This window comes from Acanthopagrus latus, chromosome 1 (genome assembly GCF_904848185.1).
Source record: "Acanthopagrus latus isolate v.2019 chromosome 1, fAcaLat1.1, whole genome shotgun sequence".
Lineage (NCBI taxonomy): Eukaryota > Metazoa > Chordata > Actinopteri > Spariformes > Sparidae > Acanthopagrus > Acanthopagrus latus.
Window position 1 is genome coordinate 12,569,515 of NC_051039.1, and position 27,415 is coordinate 12,596,929.

Consider the following 27,415-nt stretch of genomic DNA (forward strand, 5'->3'; position numbering starts at 1 on the left):
TTTTTGATGTCTGTATGTGACTACGTTTTGGCTCTGACTCAAAAAATTGGACTGCTAACTGAGCTCAGGGCAGTTACAATTAGCCTCCATTAGCACTCAGTGCGTTTACATGCACAGCTTAGTCAGAGTACAGCCATAGTTCGACTATGCTGCTTAATCAGACAACTGCAGGTGTCCGAGTATACATGCCGGTGAGTAAATCGAATTACTGGCTGAAGCATGTCATAGCCCGGTACGCTAGGTGGTGCTGTACCCATTTCAACTAGCGGTAATAGAGAGCCACCTCCAACTGACCTCTTTACATCACCAGCTGCCTCAGCATTCAAGAAAGATGGCGTACGAAGAGCGAGGAGAAACTACATATTTATACATTTCGTATATGGTTTACATGATAATTTGTGTAATTAGATGCACTGTTCCGCTCTGTCTTGCGGTTATTTTGGAGGAAAGCCTCTGCCGCCGCCGCCGCCGCCATCACCATCCTTCTGCTTCCGGCTCACGGCCCTGGTAAAAAAATCTCAAGCCCGTGCAGAACGCAAAAATCTGATTCAATCTGATGGAGCGTATACATGCAAAAGTAATGCGACTATCAATCGAATACTCTAGGTGTATTAATCCGACTATGGTGGTCCTCTGTGTTCGTTCTGGCTCGGTACTGCCTCGTCATCGTTGGGCCTGATTCTGGCATATAGGTGATCAATAGAGCAAGAGGTGTGCTGACACATTCACAGGAACTTGAACTTATGGGAAGCCGTTTAGGCCATACCAGCATACTTCACTTGCACATATATGCATTTCTACATGTATATACACTACTGAGTTTATGCGTGTATGTGAAAGTGCTCAGTTTCAATATATATGTGTGTGCAAGTGTAGAATGTATATATGTGGAAGTAAAGTATGAAGTTGTGGCTGAAATGGCTTCCCATATTAGCTAGCTAAGCAGTACATCGAACGTGTCTAGTCTGCAGCCAGTGATAAACCCCTTGGAAACTGAAAATCAACTGAGAGGTTAAAAAACAAATCTGTGTTTGCGAGTTTGTCTGGTGATTCCAGGCTCCACCTTTAGGAAAGTATCAAAAGTAGAAGTACTCATTATGCAGTAAAATGTTTCGTATACATGAAAACTCTGTCAAACTGTTTCTCCATTCGGTCTGCAGTCACCCGCTTTTCTTTTCAGAGATCTGAAATATTGAATCAACTCCAGATTGATGTTTGGCATTTGTTTTGCCAAGTAAGAGTGTAGTCTTATAAACTTTGTGTAATGTGGATACCAGCATCATAACTGCACTTCAAACTCCATCTATTCAACTACTGTCTTTAGTTTGTATATTTCATGTCCTACACATATTGTCATCTGCATGTTTACCCTTACAAATATGTTATTAAGTAGCCAATGAGCTCTTCTAATCTTATCAGAACATTTCCTCTTTCTGTCTTTAACATTTAAAATCTGTCTCCCTCTGAACCATCTTTGCTCTCACTTCTGTCATTGTATTTGAGACCAGATAACATTGTGTGTTTGTAAGTTGGTTTTGCATGTTCATCTGTCTCTATTCTATTCAGTACCATTCATTAGTCATTATTGTACTTCAAGCCCCATGAATAACAGATGCAACAATGGCACCCATTGATTAAAAAGCATCATTACAACACAACATTACAGCATCACACTTTTTTACTTCTGCAACACACGATGCTCCACTCATTCAAAATATCGTGGTGCACTAAGTGAGGCAGGTATGTAGCACTGATCAAGGAGGACAGAGGTTAGGGATCTGCTGGGATATGGGGACATGTTGGAGGAAAGAAAGGCAATCTCTAGCCTGAAAGCAGCTGCACTTGTTAATAAAAAAATAGAACAACTGAGGACCCAGGGATGAATTGAGCCAGAAGGAGGCAGTAATGCAACTCAAAGAATGGCAACTGCCAAAAAACACCAAAGAAGAAGAAGAAAGAGTGACATATGACCAAATGTGTGCGTGTTCAGGTCAACACTGCCTGAGAAGGTATATGAATTAACCCTGCACATGAAACCGGACAGCTGGCCTTGTGTCAGGACTCATAACGCAAAGTGTGTTGCTGCTGTTTGGGTATTTAGTAAATGCCTCTGAGATTGTAAAAGGTTTAACACTGTTCTCAGCATTGAAAGAGCTGTACCTGCAGCTCTGCAGCAGAATCCAATGACATTAAAAACTGAAACAACAGAAGATATATCTGGTTTTATTAAAGCAAATGTCACCACAATTCATAACACAGAGCAGGAACTTGTTTGCAGTCAGATTGATTGTCAGGTCTCTAAATACACACACTGACACAGCATAAGTCGTTATGTGAATACTTTGTGCAAAATTAAAGATATTTTAACATTAGTAATGTTTGTAAAATGACCAGAGTTAAATTACATTTTTCATTCAGAAATCAAACTCTTCAATGTACGCGGTGTGTATGTGTGTGACTATATGATCTGGATCCCGATCACACTTCATACATATTGTATAGATACATAAAACAACATGTAGTAAATTTAGCAAAGCACAATTTTTTTAACATCGTTGAGACAGTAAGTCATTACAGTTTACTTCAAGATCATATCTCTCACAACAGTTATATAGTCAGTTACATATATAATGCAAAATAGTATCTTACCCCCAGTAATTTAGTTTGATTAGATGCCCTGTATATTCATTAACAACATATGTTTTATACTGTGGATTTGCACATGCTGACCACAGATGAATCAAGTTGGCTGTATAAAATGCATCACATGCAGATGTATGGTTATCAGTTAAAACCTGACTTTTGCCCACCACTGAGGATCTCACACCATCTGATACTCAAAGGGTCACACTATTTTCTACCTCTGCTGGAATCAAGTATGTGTATGGGACTCCCAGACTTCCATTTCTGGCTTTGACATTGGCTTCAAACTCTTCAAGCCTTTCTTGAAATTCCTTTATCAGCTTGCAGGGAGTCTCCTCAGTGAAATGATTCTTCGGGTAATGGCCGAGAGGCACCTGATGAGGTCATAGATTAAAAGAAGGTTGTTTTTTGTTTTTTTTTGCCAAATCATTTGAATGTTTATCAAAGAGACTATTGTGAACATAATGTACAGTTATTGAAAGTGAGTATTATGGCTGTGATGATATATAGATACATACTTAACTTAAATATGGGTATAATTTATGTCATTTTTAAGTCTTGGCACTTACAAAGTCAGTGGACTGCTTGCTGAGGAGCCACACGACGGCCATTCCATGAACTGTTGTGCTGACGTCAGGGAATGTGTCCAGCATCGTGGCCTCGTTTGTTGTCCCCTTTTTAGTTGGTGGAGGACACTGCAGAGAGGTGGGGGCGTTGGGCATCCAGCCATCAAAGTCATACTGCAGTGAAGGAAATGCATTTCTTCACATATGGATAGAAAGTGCCTGTTTAGCCATAGGTGAGAGGTTAATTCTGTCTGTTTTACGGTAGTCAGTCATGTGAAACATGAGGTTGCTGCAGTAGAAGGACAGTAACAGGACCAATCACGTTAGCTAGTTAGCAGCCTGTTAGCTAAGCTAGCACAATATCATACGGTCTCTCCGAAATCCAGGGGCAAAAGTTACATTTTTTGAACGTACTCAAGGCAAAGTCTTGTTGAAATTTTTTGGAAGGGAGGAGTTTCACAGGCACATCAGATATATGACTCACCTATGAAGCATTATGCTTTTATACCAAATGTAAACTAAGATAGTGACCTTAGGAAACATCATACCTGGGTATATTAGCATTTGTTGCATTTAGCTCAAAGCAGGACTGTGTCAAAGTACAGCCCCATTAACCGTGGCTGTAGACTTAGATTAACAAGATTCACCTGTCCAGAGCTGACGGCTGCATGCTGTGCTGAGCTGGTGAAGATCACCATGGTGACGAACTTGACCAACTCAGCCACAGAGGTGAAGCTCTGAGGAATTCCTGAGAATTAGACAGAATATTGTGTTTAGATAGCTACATTAAAATTTGATTTGCACTTGAATTTTGACAATAAAATGGTAAATTAATGTGCACATTTATCATCATTAGGACTTGTTTTTCAGTAAAGCCCACCTGTGCTTTTCTTGGAGAGGAATCCATGAACAAAAATGTCCGAAATCCACTTCTGCAGTTCAGAGTCTTGCTTGACCTCAGCATCATTCTTGTAGTAGTGGCCGAGCACTCCCTGCACAAACCTTTGAAAAATGTGGATAAATCCAGTAAAACACATTCCAAATTTACTTACACGTTTTTATACACACTGCAGTAGTTTTTCTAATGCTAGCAGACCAAAGAGATCAAATTATGTCATTGGAACAAGTTTCCACAGGCCGTTTATTCACATAAACTTACATCATCAGTATCAGCATCAATCAGAATCAGAATACGTTATTAATCCCCAGGGGGGAAATTGTTTTTGTTCCAATACTCTGTGCAAAGTAGTAATCGAAATACAGCATGAATGGAAACAAGAAATAAAGATAAGGATATAAATAAAATACTAAAATAGACAATAAAATAAAATAGAATGAAAATATTAAAGTAGACGATGTGTTCATTACAATGTGACAATATGTGATGAACAATGTGTTCACCTCATGTGTTCATCACCTGATGTACTAATCACAGTTTGGTCATTGTGTCAAATTGACTTCACAGTCTGGCTCTCCTGCTGGCTTGTGTAAACAGCATTTTAAATAAATGTTGCCAGCCTTTTTAGCTTGTTTGTTGCTATTTGGCCCCTGACAAACCCTACCAATGTCTTAGTCTTTGTACTGTAAAACAGTATAAAGACTTTCAGTGACTTCATGTTACTAAAAACTAAGATAATAATGCATACAGTACCTGCTGATGATATCCCAAAGCCTGAGTCCATCATCCCTGTAGTGGAAGTTTGGCACATCCTCCAGTCCACGCTCAGCAATGTCATCTGGTATACAGAGGGAGCTGTAGGTCATGGAGGACATGGATCTCCTCAGGATTGTGATCATACCCTCTCCACCAGATGCTGCATACTAGGGATCATTCACATATGTGAGGAAAACAGTCAGAGAGGAATACTGTAGATTATATGGTTCTACTGCGCATGTTGGTCTTTTCATACCTTTGTGAAAACTCCAGTCTTAGATATCAGAAGCAGTCGAGCCAGGATGTTGATCTGCAGAGTGTAGCGGGTGTGATGTATGAGGAGCTGAGGGAGAGAAGGGACTTTGTTATTAACACTATTATTTGTCACCCAAGTCAGAAAGTTAAAAAACAAAAATCAGCAGTTTAGACAGAGTTAAACTACAGTGAGTTCAGAATTCTCCCTCACAGTTACCTTGTACAAAGGATGCACCATGGGCACGTTGCGCAGTAGTGACACTGTGAACACTTCAGCCAGCAGGTGAGTGCGCAGCAGGTGAACGTTGAGTTCATGTATGTTAAAATCTGCGCTTCTCACGAAGATCTTGGCCATCAACCAGTCGTACTCAGAATCAGTAGGAAAGAAGATGGGATTGTCGTCTGCTGGAGTCTGCTTCAGCTGCAGGAGAAGGAAGGAGGATGAGGTCATCAAATTAATTTGGTCCTTTACCATCACTGGTCTGTATGGTTGACTTTTAAATATAGTTTTGTTCTGCTTGCCAGTTTGTTTTTTGCAGCATGGTATTCTGTTGATCCCTTTAGGGGATATTCATTATTCATTTAATGCTTGTGTGACATGAAAATATAACTGACTTGACTTGTGCCCTTGTCAGCCTGTCAAACTTGAATATGGCAAATGGTGATTTTATTTTTAAATTAAACTTCCTTTCCTAGTAGAAAGAACTGAGAGACAAAGTCAGTAAATAGCAAATGAACCTGGGCCCACCTGTGCACCCCTGGGCATGTTGGTCTTAAAATCAGGTGTGATCAGACACACTGGTGGCTCACTGCTATCTTCAGACAGCATAGAACAACAGTGCTGTAGACCAACAAAGCTAGTCTAAAGTCAAAGGTGCAGTGTTTGCCTTCTATTTGATAAGTGCTTTATTCAGACGGTAAGATGATCCTACACAGGCAGGTTTAAAACACTCTTAGTTTATCATTAGAGAGGCTATGTTCAATCATTTTAAATGTTTCCATGAATGTGGTAATGTCACTGTCACAAATGCTGTGGCACATTTAAGCGGCAAAACTATTAGTTATTAATTTGACAGGAAACAGAATTAGAGTTTTAGCTTTGACGGAGCTCTGGAGGACAGCTGCTTCACTAGGCTGAATAAATGGAAAGCCTCTTAAGCAAAACGTAGTACACTTGAAGTTCATTTTATTAAGTATGTTCGAGTATAAGTATAGCAAGTATACTATGGACCATGTACTTGTAGAGTACTAGAAAGTTTACAAATGTAATTCTTATTCTGACTAAATTGGAAGACTTTAAGTTTATAAAAGTACTTTAAGTATACTTTATAAGGTCATTTTAAGTTTACAGATGTACACTTTCAAGTACTCAACAAGTACACTGATCTGTATGTTACTAGTATACTAATTATATTCTTCCAGTCCACATTTTATTAAGATGTGACTCAAAATAAATGTGTGTAGTGAACAACATTTTTATTCTGTTAAATTAAGTATAAACACAATTGTGGGAACTTGTAATCTAGCAAGTTCTAGCCAGAAAATCACCATTTATCAACATCCACACCCACAGTGTCACAGACGGGAAGTCTCTCCCGGAAAACACCCCTTCACTCACGGTGCCAACATATTTGTCATTTTTGTTAACACAATATAACCCACAACCGTCTTACAGATCATCTTATTCACAACCACATTCGCGAACCATAATTACACCAACAACAACAGAATACCCAACAGTATTTGCGCCACAGTCCACTAGGGGTGTTACAGTATACTAAAGTACAAGTATAAGCTTTAGTATTAAAGTATAAGTGTAAGTCTAAGTATTAATGTAGTTAGTCTTAGACTATTCTTTATACTTTTCAGTATAAGCCAAGTATACTTCACTATACTTTTCTTAAGTATATAGAATATAGTATATAAAAAGTACACTTAAAGTATACTGCCTCAGTTTTAGTATAAAATAAGTATACTTGTAGTACACTTGAATAAACTACTTTTTGCTAAGGGTGGTGCTGTGCACCTTCCTTTGTGCCCATGTGATCTGCTATTTAACTAGCAAAACGGATACAGTCTAAGTAAATGCTTTCAGGTGGATACTTCATGCTACAGGGGAACATATGTGTTACAGTTTCTAGCTTGCCGCTTTATTATTGCCTGTATTTGACTCGCCATCTTACCTGAATAGCAACTGGCATCAGCTGATCTTGAGGTGTTTTGTGCAAGAGGACCAGGGGAGCCATCAAGTACTGCTTCTTCCTATTGATGACATTTTGTTTCACTCCATCCAAAATTTTGTAGTCAGCCAGGAATATGTTGCCTTTCTGTTGGATATTTAGGGAGGATGAAAAATGACTTGCACTAACAAAGATTTCTCAAGGTCAAGGCATCAAGGTCAAGGCAATCACCTTCATTTCTTCTTCCAATCTAGACTGACCATGGAGGAAGACCATGTCATCAGTAACAGGAAAGTTACTGGGCAGGGCCGTACAGCGTCTGATCAACATGGGGTTGATGCCATTTAGATATTGGTAGCCAAAAAACACATCCTCCTTCCAATGTTCCTGAACATAGTCTAGAAAAAGAGGGAGTTGACATCACAAGTTTCAAAATTGTTTCAGCGCTTTTATTAGTCTAAGTGTGCACTGCATGTGAAACAGAGAAATGGGAGAACAATTTGTTTCATATAAATCAGAGTGACAGACATGATTGGACACTGTTTCTAGTTGTTTCAATCATTTGTTAGTCAGAGTCTTGATTATATGCAATTAAATGCAGTTACCATGAAGACCTAGACCTATAAGACAGAGATACACACTCATTTCCTTTTGAATGTTTCTATTAGTGAGTCAAGTACAAAAGCCAATAGATTATCAAGCATTGAGTCAAAATTTATAACTTATCAGGAGTAGCATAATAAAATACAGTTGACTATCTGAGTAAATACAGTTGAATGTGTACTACTATGCAAACAGTATCAAATATTCCCTTAAACTACTATGATAGTTCAGTACCTGCCATGTGAGTTTTATGCCAGAATGCCCGATTAAGATGATGCATATCCTTCCACTTCTTCTTGCAGTTAGCCAACACTTCCAGTTTCAGCTCAATCATCCTGGTATATGAAAAAAAAGAGATTAATTGTTAGAAATGTTGTTTTATAACCAGGTCTTGAGAACCTAAACCTGAAATATCGACAGAATTTGAGGAATTCACCCTGTGATTGCTGTGAAGGCAAACTGTATAGTCTTGGTGAAGGAGAAGCGGACCTCAGGAGGCAGAGAACAAGGGTTTTTTGCCTTTATGCAGTGTGGTATTCCCTCTTTATACACTTCCCAGCTGGGAAAAATAGAGCAGAGAAGCGAGGACAGTCTCTCATATATATATATATATATATATATATATATATATATATATATATATATATATATATATATATATATATATATATATATATATATATATATATATATATACATATACATATATATATATATATACATATATACATATATATATATATATATATACATATATACATATATATATATATAAATATACATATATACATATATATATATATATATATATATATAATATAAGGGTGCATTAATCTGAGCTCTCACCGATACTCTTCCTTTCTCCGCTTCAGCTCTTTATCCCGACTGTACCTGCCAAGACGATGGTTGTCTTCAAAGACTCTCAGAGCTTAAAGAAAGATCCACAAGAAACTTTAAACTTGAGGGAATATACAGTATGTTGGCGTGAATTTACTCCTTATGCATCTCTGTATAATCTAGCATTTAGAACTTGTCTTTCTTGAATGTCTCATTACAGTGAACAGCATATAGGATAACAGGATGTCAGATAGGAAAATTCCCACAAACCTGTTCCCTCTCTGAAGCGGTGCACCTTGCTGTCAGTGATCCAGCGGTAGATAGGGACTGTGTACGTGACTTCTTCAGGGGATTTTATCTCCACCTTGTCAGGGAACCAGTCTTCTTCAGGGAACAGTGAGAAGCGCTGTTTGTCTAGCTCTATTAGCAGCAGCTTTCCAATGGAGACCGGGCAGGGCACGGTAAAACTAGACACCTGGAATATAGAAAGGTTGATTTGATAACCAAGAATGGAGTAGTAACAAAACAATGACTGACATACAGTTACTGAAAGTAGAAGGGTGGTTAATGCTGCAGATATGAGTCTCAGATAAAGAAGCTTGTTGTACATTTAGAGGAGGATATTTCAGACTTACTGCTCCTCTGGCGAAGGCTGAAGATCCTTTGTAGTCTCTGAGCTGAGTGCGGCAGCTCTCTCCATCTGTACCCATCAGCTTAATGTAGACATCATTATAAGTCGTGGCATGGTCGAGACTGCCAGTGAATACGGTCACTTCATAATTCACCATTTTCATTCTGGAAAGCAGAAGAATCCTGATGGGGAGAGATTAATTAAAAACAATCTCTCCACCAATTAGGTGAAAACTGGGGTTGGTAAATTGGAAAAACCATCTAGCCCAATTATCCAGCCAGTGAACCCTGCCCCCTGCACTAGTGGTGGGGGGATTTATCCAAATATCGATACAAACATTGGTATTGATATAGATATTGACACTGCTGTGGTTTCATCAAAGAGGCGACCTGGCTGTTTGTGTCTGGTGTGTAAGTTCTGCTGCGCATGTAATAATGTGGAGCAGAAACACTTTGCTCCTCCTCTTCCTTCCTGTGTTTTGGTGTTCTACCATCACAGGATTCCTCGGTGCAGCACAAACAGACGAGCAAGCAGGCTCAGCCAGCAGCACAATGTCAAGAAAAGATTAGTATGCACAGACACCCACCCACCCACACACACACACGCACGAACAGCTGCACACACACCCACACACACACACACACGAAAAGCTGCACACACACACACACACACACACACACACACACACACACACCACATACACTCCTGCCAGACACCAGACACCATACATAGTCCTGAAATGATTCTACAACATGTTAAAGTTTGGCTTGCTGCATAATGTTTGCCATAAATTCATGTAAAAGGGAAGGTATTATAATCGTTGATAAAATCATTCAAGTGAGACATTGGGAGAGGAAGTGAGAAAGGGAGTGGTGCAGTGTGCCTGTGTAAATCAAGGAACTGCACTTGCAGTGTTTTACTCTGTCTCTAATGATCAGAATGAGAGTTAAATACTGGCGTTGCAAAGTAGAACAATGTGTAATGTGTGATTATGTTTGAAATCAATGTATTAGAAGTTAGTAATGTAATGAAGGTGAGTGTGTTTGAAATCAATGTATTAGAAGGTGGCAATATAATCCCAGAGGAAACGAAAATTGGAAAAGAGATCTCAGTAGTGTCTCATCCAGTTCTCCTAAACAACTATGAGATCTATGTGAGACCAAAGAGAGGCTGTGACTGATTTCTCCTGTTTATCAATTGTTCCTCCTGAGAAACAGGTGCAGAAAATCTCAACTTGGGCTCCCTGTAAGTTTCAAAGGAGATCTCATCAAGCTCCCAATGAAGTTTCAGAATGTCTCCCCAGTACTGGAAAGGAGCAAGGTTTAAGTGGTAAAGTCTCAAGTCTCACCTATTGCTCCTAAGGAATTTTAGGAGAAACAAATGAGAAATGTTTGAGACCAACAAAAGACTACAACGAGACTGAAATGAGAACTCTCATTGAGCTCCTTTAGTAAAATTTTCCTCTGGGCTTGGGTGTGTTGTTCTGACAGCTAAACAGATCACTTGTCAAACAAAAGAGAAATGTTCAACACTTCAATCCACAAAGCAATTTGGCTATTAATAATAATTAAAGATTATCAGGAATAATTATCAATTAGGATAAATAATAAGATCCGATTTACAATAGATCATCCTGGGGCACCATCCCTGAAGAAGTCTCAGAAAAGGTACTAAACTGTTTGTAACTCTGATCTCCATCCACTGGCTGATCACCCCTCGATTAAGATTTCGTAATACCTTAACATGCACTGGTCACAGTCTGTGCCCATGCCCAACGCATGATCAGGATCTGACACATCCTCTAGGCCTCATGTTGATCTGACCAGTTCTTTAACCTGTTCTTTTAATTTCCTCATGACCTCAGCTCAACACCTTATTACTGATTATCATTAGCTTTCCAAACTTTGATACATTGCTTTTAATCACATTGTACACTTTTTCACCGCATACACGGCCAAGTTCAACAGTTTGACCTGTTCCACTTTGCCAGGTCACTCATAGTGTGATCAGTGCAAGTGAGTACATCCCCTAACCACAGACTCTGCTTCTTCTTTTTCCTTAACAACCACCTTTGCCCTACTTTGCTTTATCTTAATGTCTTTAATATTCCCTTCATTCCCAGAGGAAAATTTTACTGCTCAAAGCTTGCTCCTTTATGGCTATGGAGCTTCGGAAGAGTGATGAGGAGGAACAGCCCTTCTCATTATACAGTGTCCAGGGTGAGGATGAAGAGGCGGGGGTGCTACCCTACAAGGTATGCATGACTCTGAATGGAGAAACAGTGACATTTGAAGTGAATACTGGATGTGGATTTACCATACTGAATATGGAAACATTCAAAGAGAAAGTGAAAAATGCCCCTCCATTGAAGAAAACTTGCTTGAAGTTGAGAACATTTACAAAACAAAAGATAAAGGTAATGGGGAAAACATATGTAAAAGTGAACTACAAACAGCAAGAAAATATATTGCCCAACATAGTAGTTAAAGGTACAGGTCCAAACCTACTGGGAAGATGGTGGATGAAGCATATTAAACTGGACTGGGCAGAAATCAAGCACCTCGCACACCATCCACAGTCCCTGACACTAGAGCCAGTATACACTGCAAACCACTCACAGCCCCTGACGCTAGAGTACATGCTACAAAAACATAAGGGAGTCTTTAAAGAGGAGCTGGGGACTTTAAAAGGGTTCCAAGCTACTATTCATGTACCCGATAATGCTGCTCCTCGCTTTTATAGACCCAGATCTGTTCCCTATGCTATGAAGCCTAAAGTTGATGCTGAGATTGACAGATTGCTAAAAGAGAACACCATTACTGTGAAGTATTCTGGCTGGGCAGCTCCCGTAGTTCCTTTGCGCAAACCTGATGGTAACTGTAGATTGTGTGGAGATTATAAATTCACTGTCAATAGAGTCTCCACCTTGGAACAGTACCCCATACCCAAGGTGGAGGATTAGATGGCAGTGTTATCTGGTGGAAAACAGTTCACAAAACTGGATGCATGCATATAAGCAGATCCAAATGGATGATCAATCCAAGAAGTACTTAACTGTAAATACTCACCATTACCGGAGCAACCAGAGAAATGCACCTCAGAACCCTGGATGAGGTGCTGACCAGGTTAGAAGATGCTGGTCTCAGATTAAAGAGAAGTAAATGCATGTTGCTGGCTGATGAAGTTGGAGTATTGGAGTATTTGGGACATAACTTGGATGCTAAATGAGTGCACACTGTGCAAGGTAAAAGCTGTTGTTGATGCTCCCACCCCAACTTCAGTGACAGAGCTCAAAGCCTATCTGGGCTTGTTGAATTATTACAACCTCTTCCTTCCCAATCTCTCCACATTGCTAACCCCTTTACATCATTTGCTGAGGAAAGATGTGGAGTGGAGCTGGGGGGTCCATCAAGCAGAAGCGTTCAGGAGGTCCAAAGCCTTACTGAAGTCAGGTGATGTCTTGGTGCATTATTCTGGAGAGAGGCCTTTAATATTAGCGTGCGATGCCTCACCCTATGGCGTCAGGGCAGTGTTGTCCCACAGAATGGAAGATGGAACAGAAAAAGCAATTGGTTTTGTATCTCGCACTTTGGCACCAGCAGAGAAGAAATACTCCCAACTGGATAAAGGTTTGGCTGTGATATTTGGAATTAAAAGGTTCCACAATTACCTCTATGGCTGAAAATTCACAATTGTAACTGACCATAAGCCCCTGATTTCCCTGTTCAATGAAACTAAACCTGTTCCTCAGATGGTGTCTCCACGTGTTCAGCTTTGGTCTGTATGGCTCAGACCTTATGATTATCATGCTGTACAGTATACCGCCCTGGAAGGCAGCATATCAATGCAGATGCCCTCAGTAGACTTCCCCTGCCAGAAACATTCCCTGCTGAGGAAGAGGAGGATCTAGTGCTGATGCTGGATGGAATGGATGATGCACCAGTGACCACAGAACAAGTAAAACATTGGACCGCTAAAGATGTGACATTGTCACATGTGTGTGAATATGTGCTAAAAGGATGGCCTTCCATAGTGGAGCCTAAATTCATGCCATATTTCACTCGCTGCTTAGAGCTTAGTGTACGAGATGGATGTGTTCTGTGGGGTGCTCGAGTTATTATTCCTCAGAAAGGACGTACAACACTGTTAAAGTTGCTACATTAGTCCCACCCAGGAATGTCTCAGATGGACTGGCCCGGTTGTATGTCTGGTGGCCACAGATGGATCAAGAGGTTGAGAGGGAAGTAAATCAGTGTGATGCATGTCAACAGAATAGCATGTCTCCTTCTACAGCACCCTTACATCCCTGGGAATGGCCAGGGAAGCCCTGAACTCAACTACATGTGGATTATGTAGGTCTGTTTTTGGGCAAGATGTTTCTGGTGCTGGTTGATTCCCATTCTAAATGGATGGATGTATATCCCGTGACTACAGCGACCTCTCATGGCACAATTGAAAAGCTCGGACAAAGGTTCAGTGTCCATGGATTGCTGCAGATGTTGGTGAGTGATAATGCTACATGCTTTACAAGTGCTGAGTTTGCTGAGTTCTTGTCTAAAAATGGAATAAAGTATGTGACTTCAGCCCAGTAGATCCCAGTATACCTCAGGCTGTGAGCATCCCATCTCCTGTGATGCCAAAACAAGTGCAGTCCCCTGAGGTCCAGGCCTCTGACTCTATACCCCATGTGAAAGACTCTGAGAGTGGCCCACCGATGCTGGGGAGTGAGTCCCCGCTGGTATTGGAGGAACAGTTAACACCACCCTTAAGGCACTAGAGAGAGGGGCCCTCCTGATTATTATAGGCCTTAATTAAACAGAAAAGATAAATAACAACAAAGGATACTGATTTATCAGCTCTGCAGAGAATACTACTGTTTAAATTTAATTGTTAAACAATATTTTTATTCTAAGTAGTCAGATGCCAATTTATGTGTATGGCATTTATAGTTCGGTTAACATTTGAATTTAAGTTAAAATTTGAGAGTTAAATTGAAGAGCGTTCAACTTATTAATGTAAGTAAAATGTGTCTCCTGTCTAATGTTGATTAACTGTCTTGTTTTCTTTTGCAGTGAGTGTTGTCTGCAGACCTAAGAAGGGAGGGATGTAGTATCCTGAGACTTCTTATAGTATCTAGAGGGAGCTCTAGGCTCCAGGTGTGGTTACCTGGCAGGAAGTCTATATATATAGAAGAAGCATGTCTAGTGACTCTCTCTGTGTGCTGCCTACTATGTGCCAGTAAAAGCCAAGCAACCTATTTTTTGGTGTCCTGCATCCTCTTTGAGTTTTCTGGAGTCACAATGTTATAGTTAATGTCTGAAATCATCTCCTAAAGTGTCTCTCTTACCTATTCCTTTTATGAACAGCACTTTTGAGTAACTGATTCACTACTGACACCTGTTTTTATAGGCAAAGATTTATGAGAGTGTCCAGTCATACCAGGAACTCTGGTTAAGGAATGTTCTGTGATGAAATACTCTATTGCTTTTACTGTGCTTCTTAGGAAGGTGCTGCCAGGCATCCGGAAATATCAACTAAAATTGTATCTTCTAGCCACCAGGGGAAACCCCCTTATAGACTAACAAGGAAGACTTCAAACATTCAAAATATGCATTTAGATTATACTTCCTTCATAAAATCACAGAGTAACCCAGCGTGGGACAGGCCCACTGCACACTGTGTTTCTGTTATAAGAAATGGTTTGTACAGGAGGTTTATCACAATTAAAAAAGATTGTTTAATAAAATCTGACTGATCAACAACAACCAACCAACAACATGACAAAGTACTCAGAACTCCTTCCATGTTACTTCCTGCTACAAAGGGTGTCTTTTCCATTATTACACACACACACACACACACACACACACACACACAGACACACGTCGACTTTACCAGTCGACGCTATGGTGGTTGGTAAAAAAAGTAATTATTGTGCTATTATATGTATTTGTATAAAAGTACAGATATATACTGCAGTCAAAGAATGCTTATACTGGCTTCCACAATGTGTACCTAAGACCCTTCTCACACTGCTTCCTGTCCCACCTACCAGCACATTTTTTCAGACAAAGATAAAATCCAAAAGCAACCTCCATAAATTTAGAGACAGAGTAAGATATTTTGAGACCTTTCATACATGGGCCAGTGCTTGGACCTTTTTCAGTTCACCTGTGAGACTGAACAGAGACACTCAGAGAGATGTCTCGTCATACGCAGCACATTTTAGAATGTCCTTATGAAGTTTTATTATTTGCCCTTTAAGTGGAGGCAACTGAAGTCAAAACAACACTCTGAGTTCACTCATAGCTCAGAGAAAAGACAATAAAGATTAAAAGTCCTCCTGAAGTTGATTCTCCTTGAGGAAACAACTGGAACTAAAGTTCTTATATTTGACATATCCAATATCTGTCTGGTTGAACTAACATAAACTGAAAGCTGGAGCAGGTTGAGGGAGTAAATTCTACAAGAAGAACGTTGAACATTAGCTAGCTATAATACATATCTGAGTAACATGAGCAAAAACAACTTTTTTTTCATGACTTTGTTGGACATAATCCAGGGACATTCAAACAATTTTCTAAACAAAGTTAGGCAATGTATGTATCTGACCATGATTTGGCTATGACTAAATTGGACTGCCATCTCAGCTCAGGGCAGTTACATTTAGCATCTGTTAGCTCTGGCTTTAACCACAAAGCAACCATTATCTGTCTACCAGGAAACTCCATAAATCACTCAATCAGCACTGTAAATAGCCTTTGTGGTCGTTCTGGCTCGGTACTGCCTCGTCATTGTTACTGATATACTGGCATATAGATGATCAATAGAGCAAGACGTGTGCTGACACATTCACAGGAACTTGAATTTATGGGAAGCCGTTTAGGCCATAGCAACATAGTTCACTTGTATGTATGTGCAAGTGAAGTATGAAGTTATGGCCTAAATGGCTTCCCATATAAGCAGTACATCACATTTGTCTGGTCTGCAGCCAGTGATAAACCCCTTGGAAACTGAAAATCAGCTGAGAGGTTAAAAAACAAATCTGTGTTTGCGAGTTTGTCTGGTGATTCCAGGCTACACCTTTATGGAAGTATCAAAAGTAGAAGTACTCATTATGCAGTAAAATGTTTCGTACTCTGTCAAACTGTTTCTCCATTCGGTCTGCAGTCACCCACTTTTCTTTTCAGAGATCCGGGCTGTTGAATCAACTCCAGATTGATGTTTAGCATTTGTTTTGCCAAGTAAGAGTGTAGTCTTATAGACTTTGTGTAATGTGGATACCAGCATCATAATTGCACTTCAAACTCCATCTATGCAACTACTGTCTTTAGTTTGTATATTTCATGTCCTACACATATTGTCATCTGCATGTTTACCCTTACAAATATGTTATTAAGTAGCCAATGAGCTCTTCTAATCTTATCAGAACATTTCCTCTTTCTGTCTTTAACATTTAAAATCTGTCTCCGTCTGATCCATCTTTGTTCTCACTTCTGTCATTGTATTTGAGACCAGATAACATTGTGTGTTTGTAAGTTGGTTTTGCATGTTCATCTGTCTCTATTCTATTCAGTACCATTCATTAGTCATTATTGTACTTCAAGCCCCATGAATAAAAGATGTGACAATGGCATCCACTGATCAAAAAGCATCACTACAACACAACATTACAGCATCACACTTTTTGACATATGACATAGTGACATATGACCAAATATATATATATATGGTTTTATTAAAGCAAATGCCACCACAAGTCATAACACAGAGCAGGAACTTGTTTGCAGTCAGATTGATTGTCAGGTCTCTAAATACACACACTGACACAGTGTAAAATGACCAGAGTTGAATTACATTTTTCATTCAGAAATCAAACTCTTCAATGTACGCTGTGTGTGTATGTGTGTGTCTATATGATCTGGATCCCGATCACACTTCATACATATTGTATAGATACATAAAACAACATATAATAAATTTAGCAAAGGACAATTTTTTTAACATCGTTGAGACAGTAAGTCATTACAGTTTACTTCAAGATCATATCTCTCACAACAGTTATATAGTCAGTTACATATATAATGCAAAATAGTATCTTACCCCCAGTAATTTAGTTTGATTAGATGTCCTGTATATTCATTAACAACATATGTTTTATACTGTGGATTTGCACATGCTGACCACAGATGAATCAAGTTGGCTGTATAAAATGCATCACATGCAGATGTATGGTTATCAGTTAAAACCTGACTTTTGCCCACCACTGAGGATCTCACACCATCTGATACTCAAAGGGTCACACTATTTTCTACCTCTGCTGGAATCAAGTATGTGTATGGGACTCCCAGACTTCCATTTCTGGCTTTGACATTGGCTTCAAACTCTTCAAGCCTTTCTTGAAATTCCTTTATCAGCTTGCAGGGAGTCTCCTCAGTGAAATGATTCTTCGGGTAATGGCCGAGAGGCACCTGATGAGGTCATAGATTAAAAGAAGGTTTTTTTTTGTTTTTTTTGCCAAATCATTTTAATGTTTATCAAAGAGACTATTGTGAACATAATGTACAGTTATTGAAAGTGAGTATTATGGCTGTGATGATATATAGATACATACTTAACTTAAATATGGGTATAATTTATGTCATTTTTAAGTCTTGGCACTTACAAAGTCAGTGGACTGCTTGCTGAGGAGCCACACGACGGCCATTCCATGAACTGTTGTGCTGACGTCAGGGAATGTGTCCAGCATCGTGGCCTCGTTTGTTGTCCCCTTTTTAGTTGGTGGAGGACACTGCAGAGAGGTGGGGGCGTTGGGCATCCAGCCATCAAAGTCATACTGCAATGAAGAAAATGCATCTTCACATATGGATAGAAAGTGCCTGTTTAGCCATAGGTGAGAGGTTAATTCTGTCTGTTTTACGGTAGTCAGTCATGTGAAACATGAGGTTGCTGCAGTAGAAGGACAGGAACAGGACCAATCATGTTAGCTAGTTAGCAGCCTGTTAGCTAAGCTAGCACAATGTCATATGGTCTCTCTGAAATCCAGGGGCAAAAGTTACATTTTTTGAACGTACTCAAGGCAAATTCTTGTTGAAATTTTATGGAAGGGAGGAGTTTCACAGGCACATCAGATATATGACTCACCTATGAAGCCTTATGCTTTTATACCCAATGTAAACTAAGATAGTGACCTTAGGAAACAACATACCTGGGTATATTAGCATATCTTGCATTTAGCTCAAAGCAGGACTGTGTCAAAGTACAGCCCCATTAAACGTGGCTGTAGACTTAGATTAACAAGATTCACCTGTCCAGAGTTGACAGCTGCATGCTGTGCTGAGCAGGTGAAGATCACCATGGTGACAAACTTGACCAACTCAGCCACAGAGGTGAAGCTCTGAGGAATTCCTGAGAATGAGACAGAATATTAAGTTTAGATAAAATTTGATTTGCACTTGAATTTTGACAATAAAATGGTCCATTAATGTGCACATTTATCACCATTAGGATTCGTTTTTCAGTGAAGCCCACCTGTGCTTTCCTTGGAGAGGAATCCATGAACAAAAATGTCTGAAATCCACTTCTGCAATTCAGAGTCTTGCTTGACCTCAGCATCATTCTTGTAGTAGTAGCCGAGCACTCCCTGCACAAACCTTTGAAAAATGTGGATAAATCCAGTAAAACACATTCCAAATTGACTTACATGTTTTTGTACACACTGCAGTAGTTTTTCTAATGCTAGCAGAACAAATAGATAAAATTATGTCAGTGAATCAAGTTTCCAAAGGAGATATGATGCTCAAAAATGTTATCATCCCTTTAACAGCCGTTTCTCCACATAAGCTTACATTATGTGTGTTCATCATGTCATGTACTACACACAGTTTCGTCATTGTGTCAAATTGACTTTACAATCTCCTGCTGGCTTGTGGAAACAGCAGTTTAAATAGATATTACCAGCCTTTTTAACTGTTTTGTTGTAATTTCATGACAAACCCTATCACTGTCTTAGCAGTATAAAAACTTTTAGTGACTTCATGTAACTAAGACCTAGGATCATAATGCATACAGTACCTGTTGATGATATCCCAAAGCCTGAGTCCATCATCCCTGTAGTGGAAGTTTGGCACATCCTCCAGTCCACGCTCAGCAATGTCATCTGGTATACAGAGGGAGCTGTAGGTCATGGAGGACATGGATCTCCTCAGGATTGTGATCATACCCTCTCCACCAGATGCTGCATACTAGGGATCATTCACATATGTGAGGAAAGCAGATGAATACTGTAGATGATATGGTTCTACTGGGCATGTTGGTTTTTTCATACCTTTGTGAAAACTCCAGTCTCAGATATCAGAAGCAGTCGAGCCAGGATGTTGATCTGCAGAGTGTAGCGAGTGTGAGATATGAGGAGCTGAGGGAGAGAAGGGACTTTGTTATTAACACTATTATTTGTCAACAGTCAGAAATCTTGATTAGTCAGTGTGAAATACTTCATTTAATATATTCAAACTAAAATCTTTTTGGTTTAACAACTTTGCAAGATACAAAAATCAGCAGGTTAAATAGACCAAAACTACAAGTACAGAATTCTCTCTCACAGTTACCTTGTACAGAGGATGCACCATGGGTAAGTTGCGCAGCAGTGACACTGTGAACACTTCAGCCAGCAGGTGAGTGCGCAGCAGGTGAACGTTGAGTTCATGTATGTTAAAATCTGCGCTTCTCACAAAGATCTTGGCCATCAACCAGTCGTACTCAGAATCAGTAGGAAAGAAGATGGGGTTGTCGTCTGCTGGAGTCTGCTTCAGCTGCAGGAGAAGGAAGGAGGATGAGGTCATCAAATTAATTTGGTCCTTTACCATCACTGGTCTGTATGTTTGAATTAAATACAGATTTGCTCTGTTTGCCAGTTTGATTTTATTTTAAAATTAAACTTCCTTTCCTAGCAGAAAGAACTATCATACATGTGACACAAAGCAGCCCACAGCGCAGCACTAGATTCAGGCAAAGGCAGTAAATAGCAAATGAAATGAAAAAAATGAAAGCATGTTGGTCTTAAAATTAGGTGTGATCAGGCACACTGGTGGCTCACTGCTATCTTCAGACAGCAGAGAACATCTGTGCTGTAGACCAACAAAGCTAGTCTAAAGTCAAAGGCACAGTATTTGCCTTCTACTTGAAGAGCGTGTGATTCAGACAGTAATATGATCCTACACAGGCTGAGGGAGAGGCTGCTTTCATTGATTTCCATGAATGTAGTAATATCACTGTCACTAATGCTGTGGAGGACAGCTGCTTCACTAGTCTGAATACATGTACAGCCTCTTTGTGCTGTGTCTGAGCGCCATGCGCTTTAGACCAAGCACATAGATCGTTTTAACAGCGCCCACTGATACAGAGTCTTGCTTCAAAACTTTTAGCAAAGTGGATGCTTCCTGTTACTTGGGAACATATGTTACAGTTTGGATCAAATCAAGCTTCTAGCTTGCAGCTTTATTATTGCCTGTATTTGACTCGTCATTTTACCTGAATAGCAAGTGGCATCAGCTGATCTTGAGGTGTTTTGTGCAAGAGGACCAGGGGAGCCATCAAGTACTGCTTCTTCTTATTGATGACATTTGGTTTCACTCCGTCCAAAAGTTTGTAGTCAACCAGGAATATGTTGCCATTCTGTTGGATATTTAGGAAGGATGAGAAATGACTTGCACTCACAAACATCATTCTAATAATGATTTCTCATGATCAAGGCAATCACCTTCATTTCTTCTTCCAAACTAGACTGACCATGAGGAAAGACCATGTCATCAGTAACAGGAAAGTTACTGGGCAGGGCCGTACAGCATCTGATCAACATGGGGTTGATGCCATTTAGATACTGGTAGCCAAAAAACACATCTTCCTTCCAGTGTTTCTGAACATAGTCTGGAAAAAGAGGAAATTAAACCCACTGAGTTATTAGTCTAAGTGTGCACTGCATGTGAAACAGAAAAATGGATTCAGTCAAAATTCATGTCCCCGGCTGAGCGCCACCATGTTGGAGTTTACCCTGGTGGACAAGCGGGTCGTCTCCCTACGCCTAAGTGCTGGGGGGAAAACTCTGACTGTTGTTTGTGCATATGCACCAAACGGCAGTTCAGAGTATGCAGCATTCTTGGAGATCCTGGGGCGAACAGGGACGAAAAGAAAAAAAAGGGCACATATTGCACGTTCTCGCTACTGAAGAGGGCACTAAGTTCTGCATATCCTCAAGGGAACTTTAGATATGTATGTTATACAAATGGTACATTATATAGCCTTAAAACAGACAAACTAGACACCAAGAGGGCACCCAAGAGGGCACCCATGAGAGCAGTATTTTGCCAAACAGGAGGGCACTTAAGCATGCCTTTTTGCCTCCTAAGAGGGCACTTTAGTGCACGTTTTTGCCACCCAAGAGGACAGTTTATCATGTTTTAACCAGCCAAGGGGGCAGTTTAGTGTGTTTTACTAACTAAGAGGGCAATTTAGCACATGTTTTGGCTCCCAAGAGGACACTTTAGCATGCCTTTTTCAACAGTTGGGCCAGCAGGGATGAGGATCAGCACCTCTAAATCTGAGGCCATGGTTCTCAGTAGGAAACCAGTGGATTGCCTACTCCGGGTGGGGAATGATTCCTTCCCTAAGTGAAGCAGTTTGAGTACCTCAGAGTTTTGTTCACGACGATGGGGCCGTGAGATCGACCTGAGAGTCTGAGCAGTGGGTGCGGTGTTGCATGCGCTTCACCGCACAAAGTGACGAAAAGGGAGCTGAGTCTAAGGGAAAGCTCTCGATCTGCTGGTCAATCTTCGTCCCTACCCTCACCTGTGGTCATGAGTAATGGGCCATGATCAAAAGAACGAGATTGAGGGTACAAGCGGCCAAAATGAGTCTTCTCCACAGGGTGGCTGGGTTCTCCCTTAGAGACAGGGTGAGAAGCTCAGCCATCCGCGAGGGACTCGGAGTAGAGCCGCTGCTCCTTTGCATGGAAAGGAGCAAGTTAAGGTGGTTCAGGCATCTGATGAGGGTGCCAGCAGGGCGCCTTCCTAGGGAGGTGTTCCTGGCACGTCCAACTGGGAAGAGACCTAGGGGCAGACCCCGGACCAGGCGGAGTGATTAAATCTCCTCTCTGGCCTGGGAACGCCTGGAGATTCCCCAGTCAGATTTAGCCGACGTGGCTTGGGAAAGGGAATTCAGGGGCTCGCTGCTGAAGCTGCTGCCCCCACGATGGATGGATGGATGTACAACTATGACAGTTCAGTACCTGCCATGTGAGTTTTATGCCAGAGTGCCCGATTAAGATGATGCATATCCTTCCACTTCTTCTTGCAATTAACCAACTCTTCCAGTCTCAGCTCAATCATCCTGGTATATGAAAGAAAAAAAACGTATTTGTTATACATTAAACATTTTTCATAAGCTAGAGAGCTGAAAGCTGAAATATCTGACAGAATTTGAGGAATTCACCCTGTGACTGCAGTGAAGGCAAACTGCATAGTCTTGGTGAAGGAGAAGCGGACCTCAGGAGGCAGAGAACAAGGGTTTTTTGCCTTTATGCAGTGTGGTATTCCCTCTTTATACACTTCCCAGCTGTGAAAAATAGAGCAGAGCAGTGAGGGCAGTCTCTCTCTCTCTCTTTCTCTCTCTCTCTGTCCTTATAAGCGTGCATTAATCTGAGATCTCACCAATACTCTTCCTTTCTCCGCTTCAGCTCTTTATCCCTATACTTGCCAAGACGACGGTTGTCTTCAAAGACTCTCAGTGCTTAAAGAAAGATCCACAAGAAACTTTAAACTTGAGGGTATATACAGTATGTTGGAGTGAATTTACTCCTTATGCACCTCTGTATAATCTAGCTTTGAGAACTTCTCTTTCTTGAATGCCTGATAACAGTGAATAGCATACAGGATTACAGGATATCAGGTAAAACAATTCAACAAACCTGTTCCCTCTCTGAAGTGATGCACCTTACTGTCAGTGATCCAGCGGTAGATAGGGACTGTGTACGTGACTTCTTCAGGGGATTTTATCTCCACCTTGGCAGGGAACCAGTCTTCGTTAGGGAAGAATGAGAAGCGCTGTTTGTCTAGCTCTATTAGCAGCAGCTTTCCAATGGAAACAGAGCAGGGCACAGTAAAACTGGACACCTGGAATATAGACAAAAATTTAAAAAGAAAAAGTTTATTTGATAACCATGAAAGGAGCCGTAACATAAAAAATTACTGACATACAGTTACTGAGAGTAGAAGGGTGGTTAATGTTGCAGATATGAGTCTGAGATGGATGAAGAAGCTTGTTGTAGATTTAGAGAAGGATATTTCAGACTTACTGCTCCTTTGATGAAGGCTAAAGATCCTTTGTGGTCTATGAGCTGGGTACGGTGGCTCTCTCCATCTGTGCCCACCAGCTTAATGTAGACATCGCTGTAAGTAGCGGCTTGGTCGAGACTGCCTGTGAATACGGTCACTTCATAATCCACCATTTTCACTCTGGATAGCAGAAGAATCCTGATCGGGGGAGAATGAAAAAAGAACAATTTCTCCACCAATTAGGTTAAAACTGGGGTCAGTAAGTTGGAAAGACAGTCTAGCCCAGCCTAAATTTTAAAGTATCCAGCCAGTAAACCCTGCCCCCTGCACTAGTGGTGGGTGGATTCTCCCGACTGTATCTGCCAAGATAATGGTTGTCTTAAAAGACTTTTAGAGCTTAAGAAAGTTAAAACTTGAGGGTATATACCAGGGGTCACCAACCTTTTTGAAACTGAGAGCTACTTCATGGGTACTGAGTCGTATGAAGGGCTACCAGTTTGATACACTCTTCTGAAATAACAAATCTGCTCAGTTTGCCTTTAGTTATATGTGATTATTAATGATTAATCATATTCATCTATGTGAAGACACTGATCACATTAATGATCTCTCACAATAATTATCAACAATGACTTAACAAGTTGGGAAACAGATAATATCAATATTCAATTTTCATTTTTAGAACAGGCCTGAGGGCTACTCATGTGGTCCTTGGGGGCTACCTGGTGCCCGCGGGCACCGTGTTGGTGACCCCTGGTATATACAGTATGTTGGAGTGAATTTACTCCTTATGCACCGCTGTATAATCTAGTTTATAGAACTTCTCTTTCTTGAATGTCTTATTACAGTGAACAGTGTTCAGGATTACAGTATGTCAGACAGGATCATCTCCACAAACCGGTTTTCTCTCTGAAGTGGCGCACCTCGCTGTCGATGATCTACCGGTAGACGTGACCGCTACAGGGGGTTTTATCTCCACCTTGTCAGGGAACCAGTGTTCTTCAGGGAAGTATGAGAAGCGCTGTTTGTCTAGCTCTATAAGAATCAAATTTCAAATGGAGAAAAAGCAGGACAGAGTAAAACTAGGCAACTGGAGCAAAGACAGAAATTGTTTGAAAACATCAAGATGTAGATAAAGGTCATACGATAACTAAAAACTGAGCTGCAACATCACAATAATTGTCGAACAGTAGAGGGGTGGTTAATACTGCAGATACGAGTCTGATGAAGGTTAAAGAACATTTGTTGTTTCAGTTTTGCTGCTTAAATGTGTTGCTGCGATGTCTTGGTGAACACACGATAATCGATCAATAATCGAGTCTGATTTTGCTCCGATTTGACTCCTTCCTGACGATGGATGATTATCTTCTGTGTTATAAGATTATCCAATACGATCATCCTGTGGTCTGTGGTGTTAAGAGTCAATTTGTCCTGATAATTTGTTTGGAAACGGGTTGCGGCCGACGATCGTAAATGTTGAACTTGTTCAATATTTACGACAAAAAATCTTAGTGTGTGGGGAAAGCTGTCAGTCACTACTACGTGAAATGTGAAACGCAACGTAGCCAACCAGCTGATTTCGGAACACAGAAGCGGGCGTAAATAAAAACAGAGGCGAGATCTAACTTTTTCTATGGGGATGTTCGAATTAGCCGTTTTAAGCCGTTTTAAATCCGTTTAGCGTTGGTGCTAACGTCAACCATTATGCACTACCATTAACCGTCATACTGGTGGTAAATTCAAGTATTGTGTGTTGTCAGAAAAACTCACATTCCCTCTTCTATGTCTTCCGTGTCTTTCGTATTTTACAACATTTATTTACTCTTTAATTTACAGTCTATGTTCTTTTCCGTTTATGAAGAGGCCGGTGACGCTGGGGCTGTTGCCATTGGTTACTGTAGATCACGTTTGACCATGCAATATTTCTGGCTCTAAGGACTAGATTCTAGATCGGCCGTGAGACAGATAATCCTCGTGTGTGGTGTCCTGTGCTGAGTACACAGTGCGATCAAGTTGATTTTTTAATCTTCATGTGTGGAGGCTCTACAGATAAAAAATCTCCTAAGATTAATAAAATCCTTATGTGTGTACTCCCCTTTAAAGAAAATCCAGTACCTCCAGAACTTGTACTGGCTCCCAGCCCCACAATGGATCCAATTCAAAATCCTTACTCACAAAGTCATCCATAACCAGGCCCCTTCCCAACTCACTCACCTGTTCCACAGCCGCACTTCTTCTTGCAGCCTCCGCTCCCCTGTTGCCACATCTGCTGTCTGCCAACCCTCTCAGCACTAAGCACCTTTCCCGGGCAACAGAGCCTTTCGAGTAGCCCCTCCCTCTTGGACTTTTGCCAACCACATGTGAAATGGAATGGGCACTGGAAGGGAAACATAGATGGCACTATTGTGTTTTATCTACTATAAGGGCATCCATAAGGGCATCCCGACATCTCCTCCCATATACCAACATCCTGCACGCTCACTTATTTTCTTCTTCTATGCTCCCTCTTGGCCTTACAATCCAAAGTCACAAAGTTTCTTACTATTGCTATGCAGACAACATACAGATATACCTTCCACTGAGACCTGGTGCCTCCGAAAAACCTAGATGCTGTTTTTAATCAAATGTTGGATGGTACAAATTATGTCAGAAATAATCCTTTTGAACTACCAACACAAAAGCATCAACAATCATTGAAAATACCTTATCCACAAACATAAATCCTTTTGCCAGAAATCAAGGTGTCATAATTGATTCAGATCTTTCAGTCGAACCTCAAATCAAAAAAGTTGGCCAGCCTTCCTTTATGCATTGAAGTATCCTCTCCAAAATCAAAGCAATAATGTCAAGATTCAAGAGTCGAAGTGTTTATTTCTATATGCACAGTAAAGGAACATGTTCTTCTGTACAATGAAGTTCTTTCTTTGCTGTCCACAGAATGCCAACAATGTAATAAAGGGAGGTCTTGGACTTAGCACATATGTACCTCCGGCGTGAGGGTAGAAGTGTCAGTAGTCCTTGTTTGGGGTGGGTGGGGTCTTTGAGGATGGGGGCAGCTCTCCTGTGGACCCTGCGGTGGTAAATGCTCTGCAGAGAAGGCAGTGGAGTCCTGGTGATCTTCTCCGCAGTCTTTACCATTATCTGTAGGCGTTTGCGGTTCAAAGCAGAAGTGCTGCTGTACCATGCGGTGATACAGCCGGTCAAGATGCTCTCAACAATTCAGCTGTAGAAGTTGCTGAGGATCTCGGGCGACATGCCAAACTTCCTTAGCCTCCTCAGAAAATACAGCCGCTGCTGGGCCCTCTTTACCAGCTGTGCTGTGTTGAGTGACCAAGTGAGGTCATCGCTGGTGTGGACGTCCAGGTATTTAAAGCTGCTCACCCTCTCTACTTCAAGCATCCGGTTGTACAGTGGCCAGTGAGGTATCCTCTATTATTACTATTATTATTGTTTATTGTAATATTACTGTCCTTTGGCTGCTGTGGCAAAGAAATGTCCCTGCTTGCAGGACTGTAAAGGAATTCTGATTCTGGAGTAGCCAATGAGCTCTTGTAATCCCATCAGAACATTTCCTCTGTCTGTCTTTGACATTTATAAACCATGTCTCCCTCTGATCCATCTCTGCTCCCACTTCTGTCCATTGCATTTTTGGACCAGATTACATTGTGTGCTTTCCCATTCAAACTCTGCCCATACACATTATCATGTCACCCCAGGGC

At 40.8% G+C, this 27,415-nt stretch overlaps 2 protein-coding genes across 8 annotated transcripts; both read right to left on the reverse strand.

Annotated features, from left to right (window-relative positions):
- Positions 1–2,203: 2,203 nt before the first annotated feature.
- On the reverse strand, positions 2,204–9,786 carry LOC119020471 (hydroperoxide isomerase ALOXE3-like). 3 transcript variants are annotated; one of them, XM_037099806.1, is made up of 14 exons: positions 9,374–9,778; positions 9,009–9,213; positions 8,748–8,829; positions 8,338–8,460; positions 8,136–8,236; positions 7,530–7,696; positions 7,302–7,445; positions 5,336–5,539; positions 5,120–5,206; positions 4,861–5,030; positions 4,090–4,211; positions 3,857–3,957; positions 3,213–3,383; positions 2,204–3,017 (listed from the first exon to the last, which is right to left on the reverse strand). In XM_037099806.1, exons 1-14 carry the CDS (start codon positions 9,530–9,532, stop codon positions 2,838–2,840), a joined length of 2,016 nt encoding a protein of 671 aa, XP_036955701.1. In that variant the 5' UTR covers positions 9,533–9,778; the 3' UTR covers positions 2,204–2,837. The 3 variants fall into 3 exon arrangements, with proteins under 3 accessions (XP_036955701.1, XP_036955707.1, XP_036955713.1); XM_037099812.1 differs by lacking the exon at positions 8,338–8,460; XM_037099818.1 differs by lacking the exon at positions 2,204–3,017 and having other exon boundaries at positions 3,292–3,428; positions 9,374–9,786.
- Positions 9,787–17,089: 7,303 nt separating this feature from the next.
- Positions 17,090–26,429, reverse strand: LOC119020453 (hydroperoxide isomerase ALOXE3-like). 5 transcript variants are annotated; one of them, XM_037099758.1, is made up of 17 exons: positions 26,400–26,429; positions 25,911–26,073; positions 24,620–24,731; positions 23,717–23,894; positions 23,330–23,534; positions 23,073–23,151; positions 22,855–22,977; positions 22,652–22,752; positions 21,128–21,294; positions 20,899–21,042; positions 19,977–20,180; positions 19,697–19,783; positions 19,444–19,613; positions 18,901–19,022; positions 18,677–18,777; positions 18,035–18,205; positions 17,090–17,840 (listed from the first exon to the last, which is right to left on the reverse strand). In XM_037099758.1, exons 1-17 carry the CDS (start codon positions 26,412–26,414, stop codon positions 17,661–17,663), a joined length of 2,322 nt encoding a protein of 773 aa, XP_036955653.1. In that variant the 5' UTR covers positions 26,415–26,429; the 3' UTR covers positions 17,090–17,660. The 5 variants fall into 5 exon arrangements, with proteins under 5 accessions (XP_036955653.1, XP_036955679.1, XP_036955686.1 ...); XM_037099784.1 differs by lacking the exon at positions 26,400–26,429 and having other exon boundaries at positions 24,595–24,731; positions 25,911–25,951; XM_037099791.1 differs by lacking the exons at positions 25,911–26,073; positions 26,400–26,429 and adding an exon at positions 25,467–25,592.
- Between the last annotated feature and the right edge of the window lie 986 nt (positions 26,430–27,415).

What these genes read in the sequence shown, in the direction of transcription:
- LOC119020453 (XM_037099758.1), bottom strand. An exon ending in CGGAGAAAGGAAGAGTATTG is followed by an intron (nt 22,978 to 23,072) that starts GTGAGATCTCAG and finishes TATTTTTCACAG; the next exon opens with CTGGGAAGTGTATAAAGAGG. An exon ending in CCTCTCCAAGGAAAGCACAG is followed by an intron (nt 18,778 to 18,900) that starts GTGGGCTTCACT and finishes TCTCATTCTCAG; the next exon opens with GAATTCCTCAGAGCTTCACC.
- LOC119020471 (XM_037099806.1), bottom strand. Translation starts at nt 9,532, where the DNA reads ATGAAAATGGTGAATTATGAAGTGACCGTATTCACTGGCAGTCTCGAC. An exon ending in GCCTTCACAGCAATCACAGG is followed by an intron (nt 8,237 to 8,337) that starts GTGAATTCCTCA and finishes TTCATATACCAG; the next exon opens with GATGATTGAGCTGAAACTGG. An exon ending in GATTGGAAGAAGAAATGAAG is followed by an intron (nt 7,446 to 7,529) that starts GTGATTGCCTTG and finishes AATATCCAACAG; the next exon opens with AAAGGCAACATATTCCTGGC.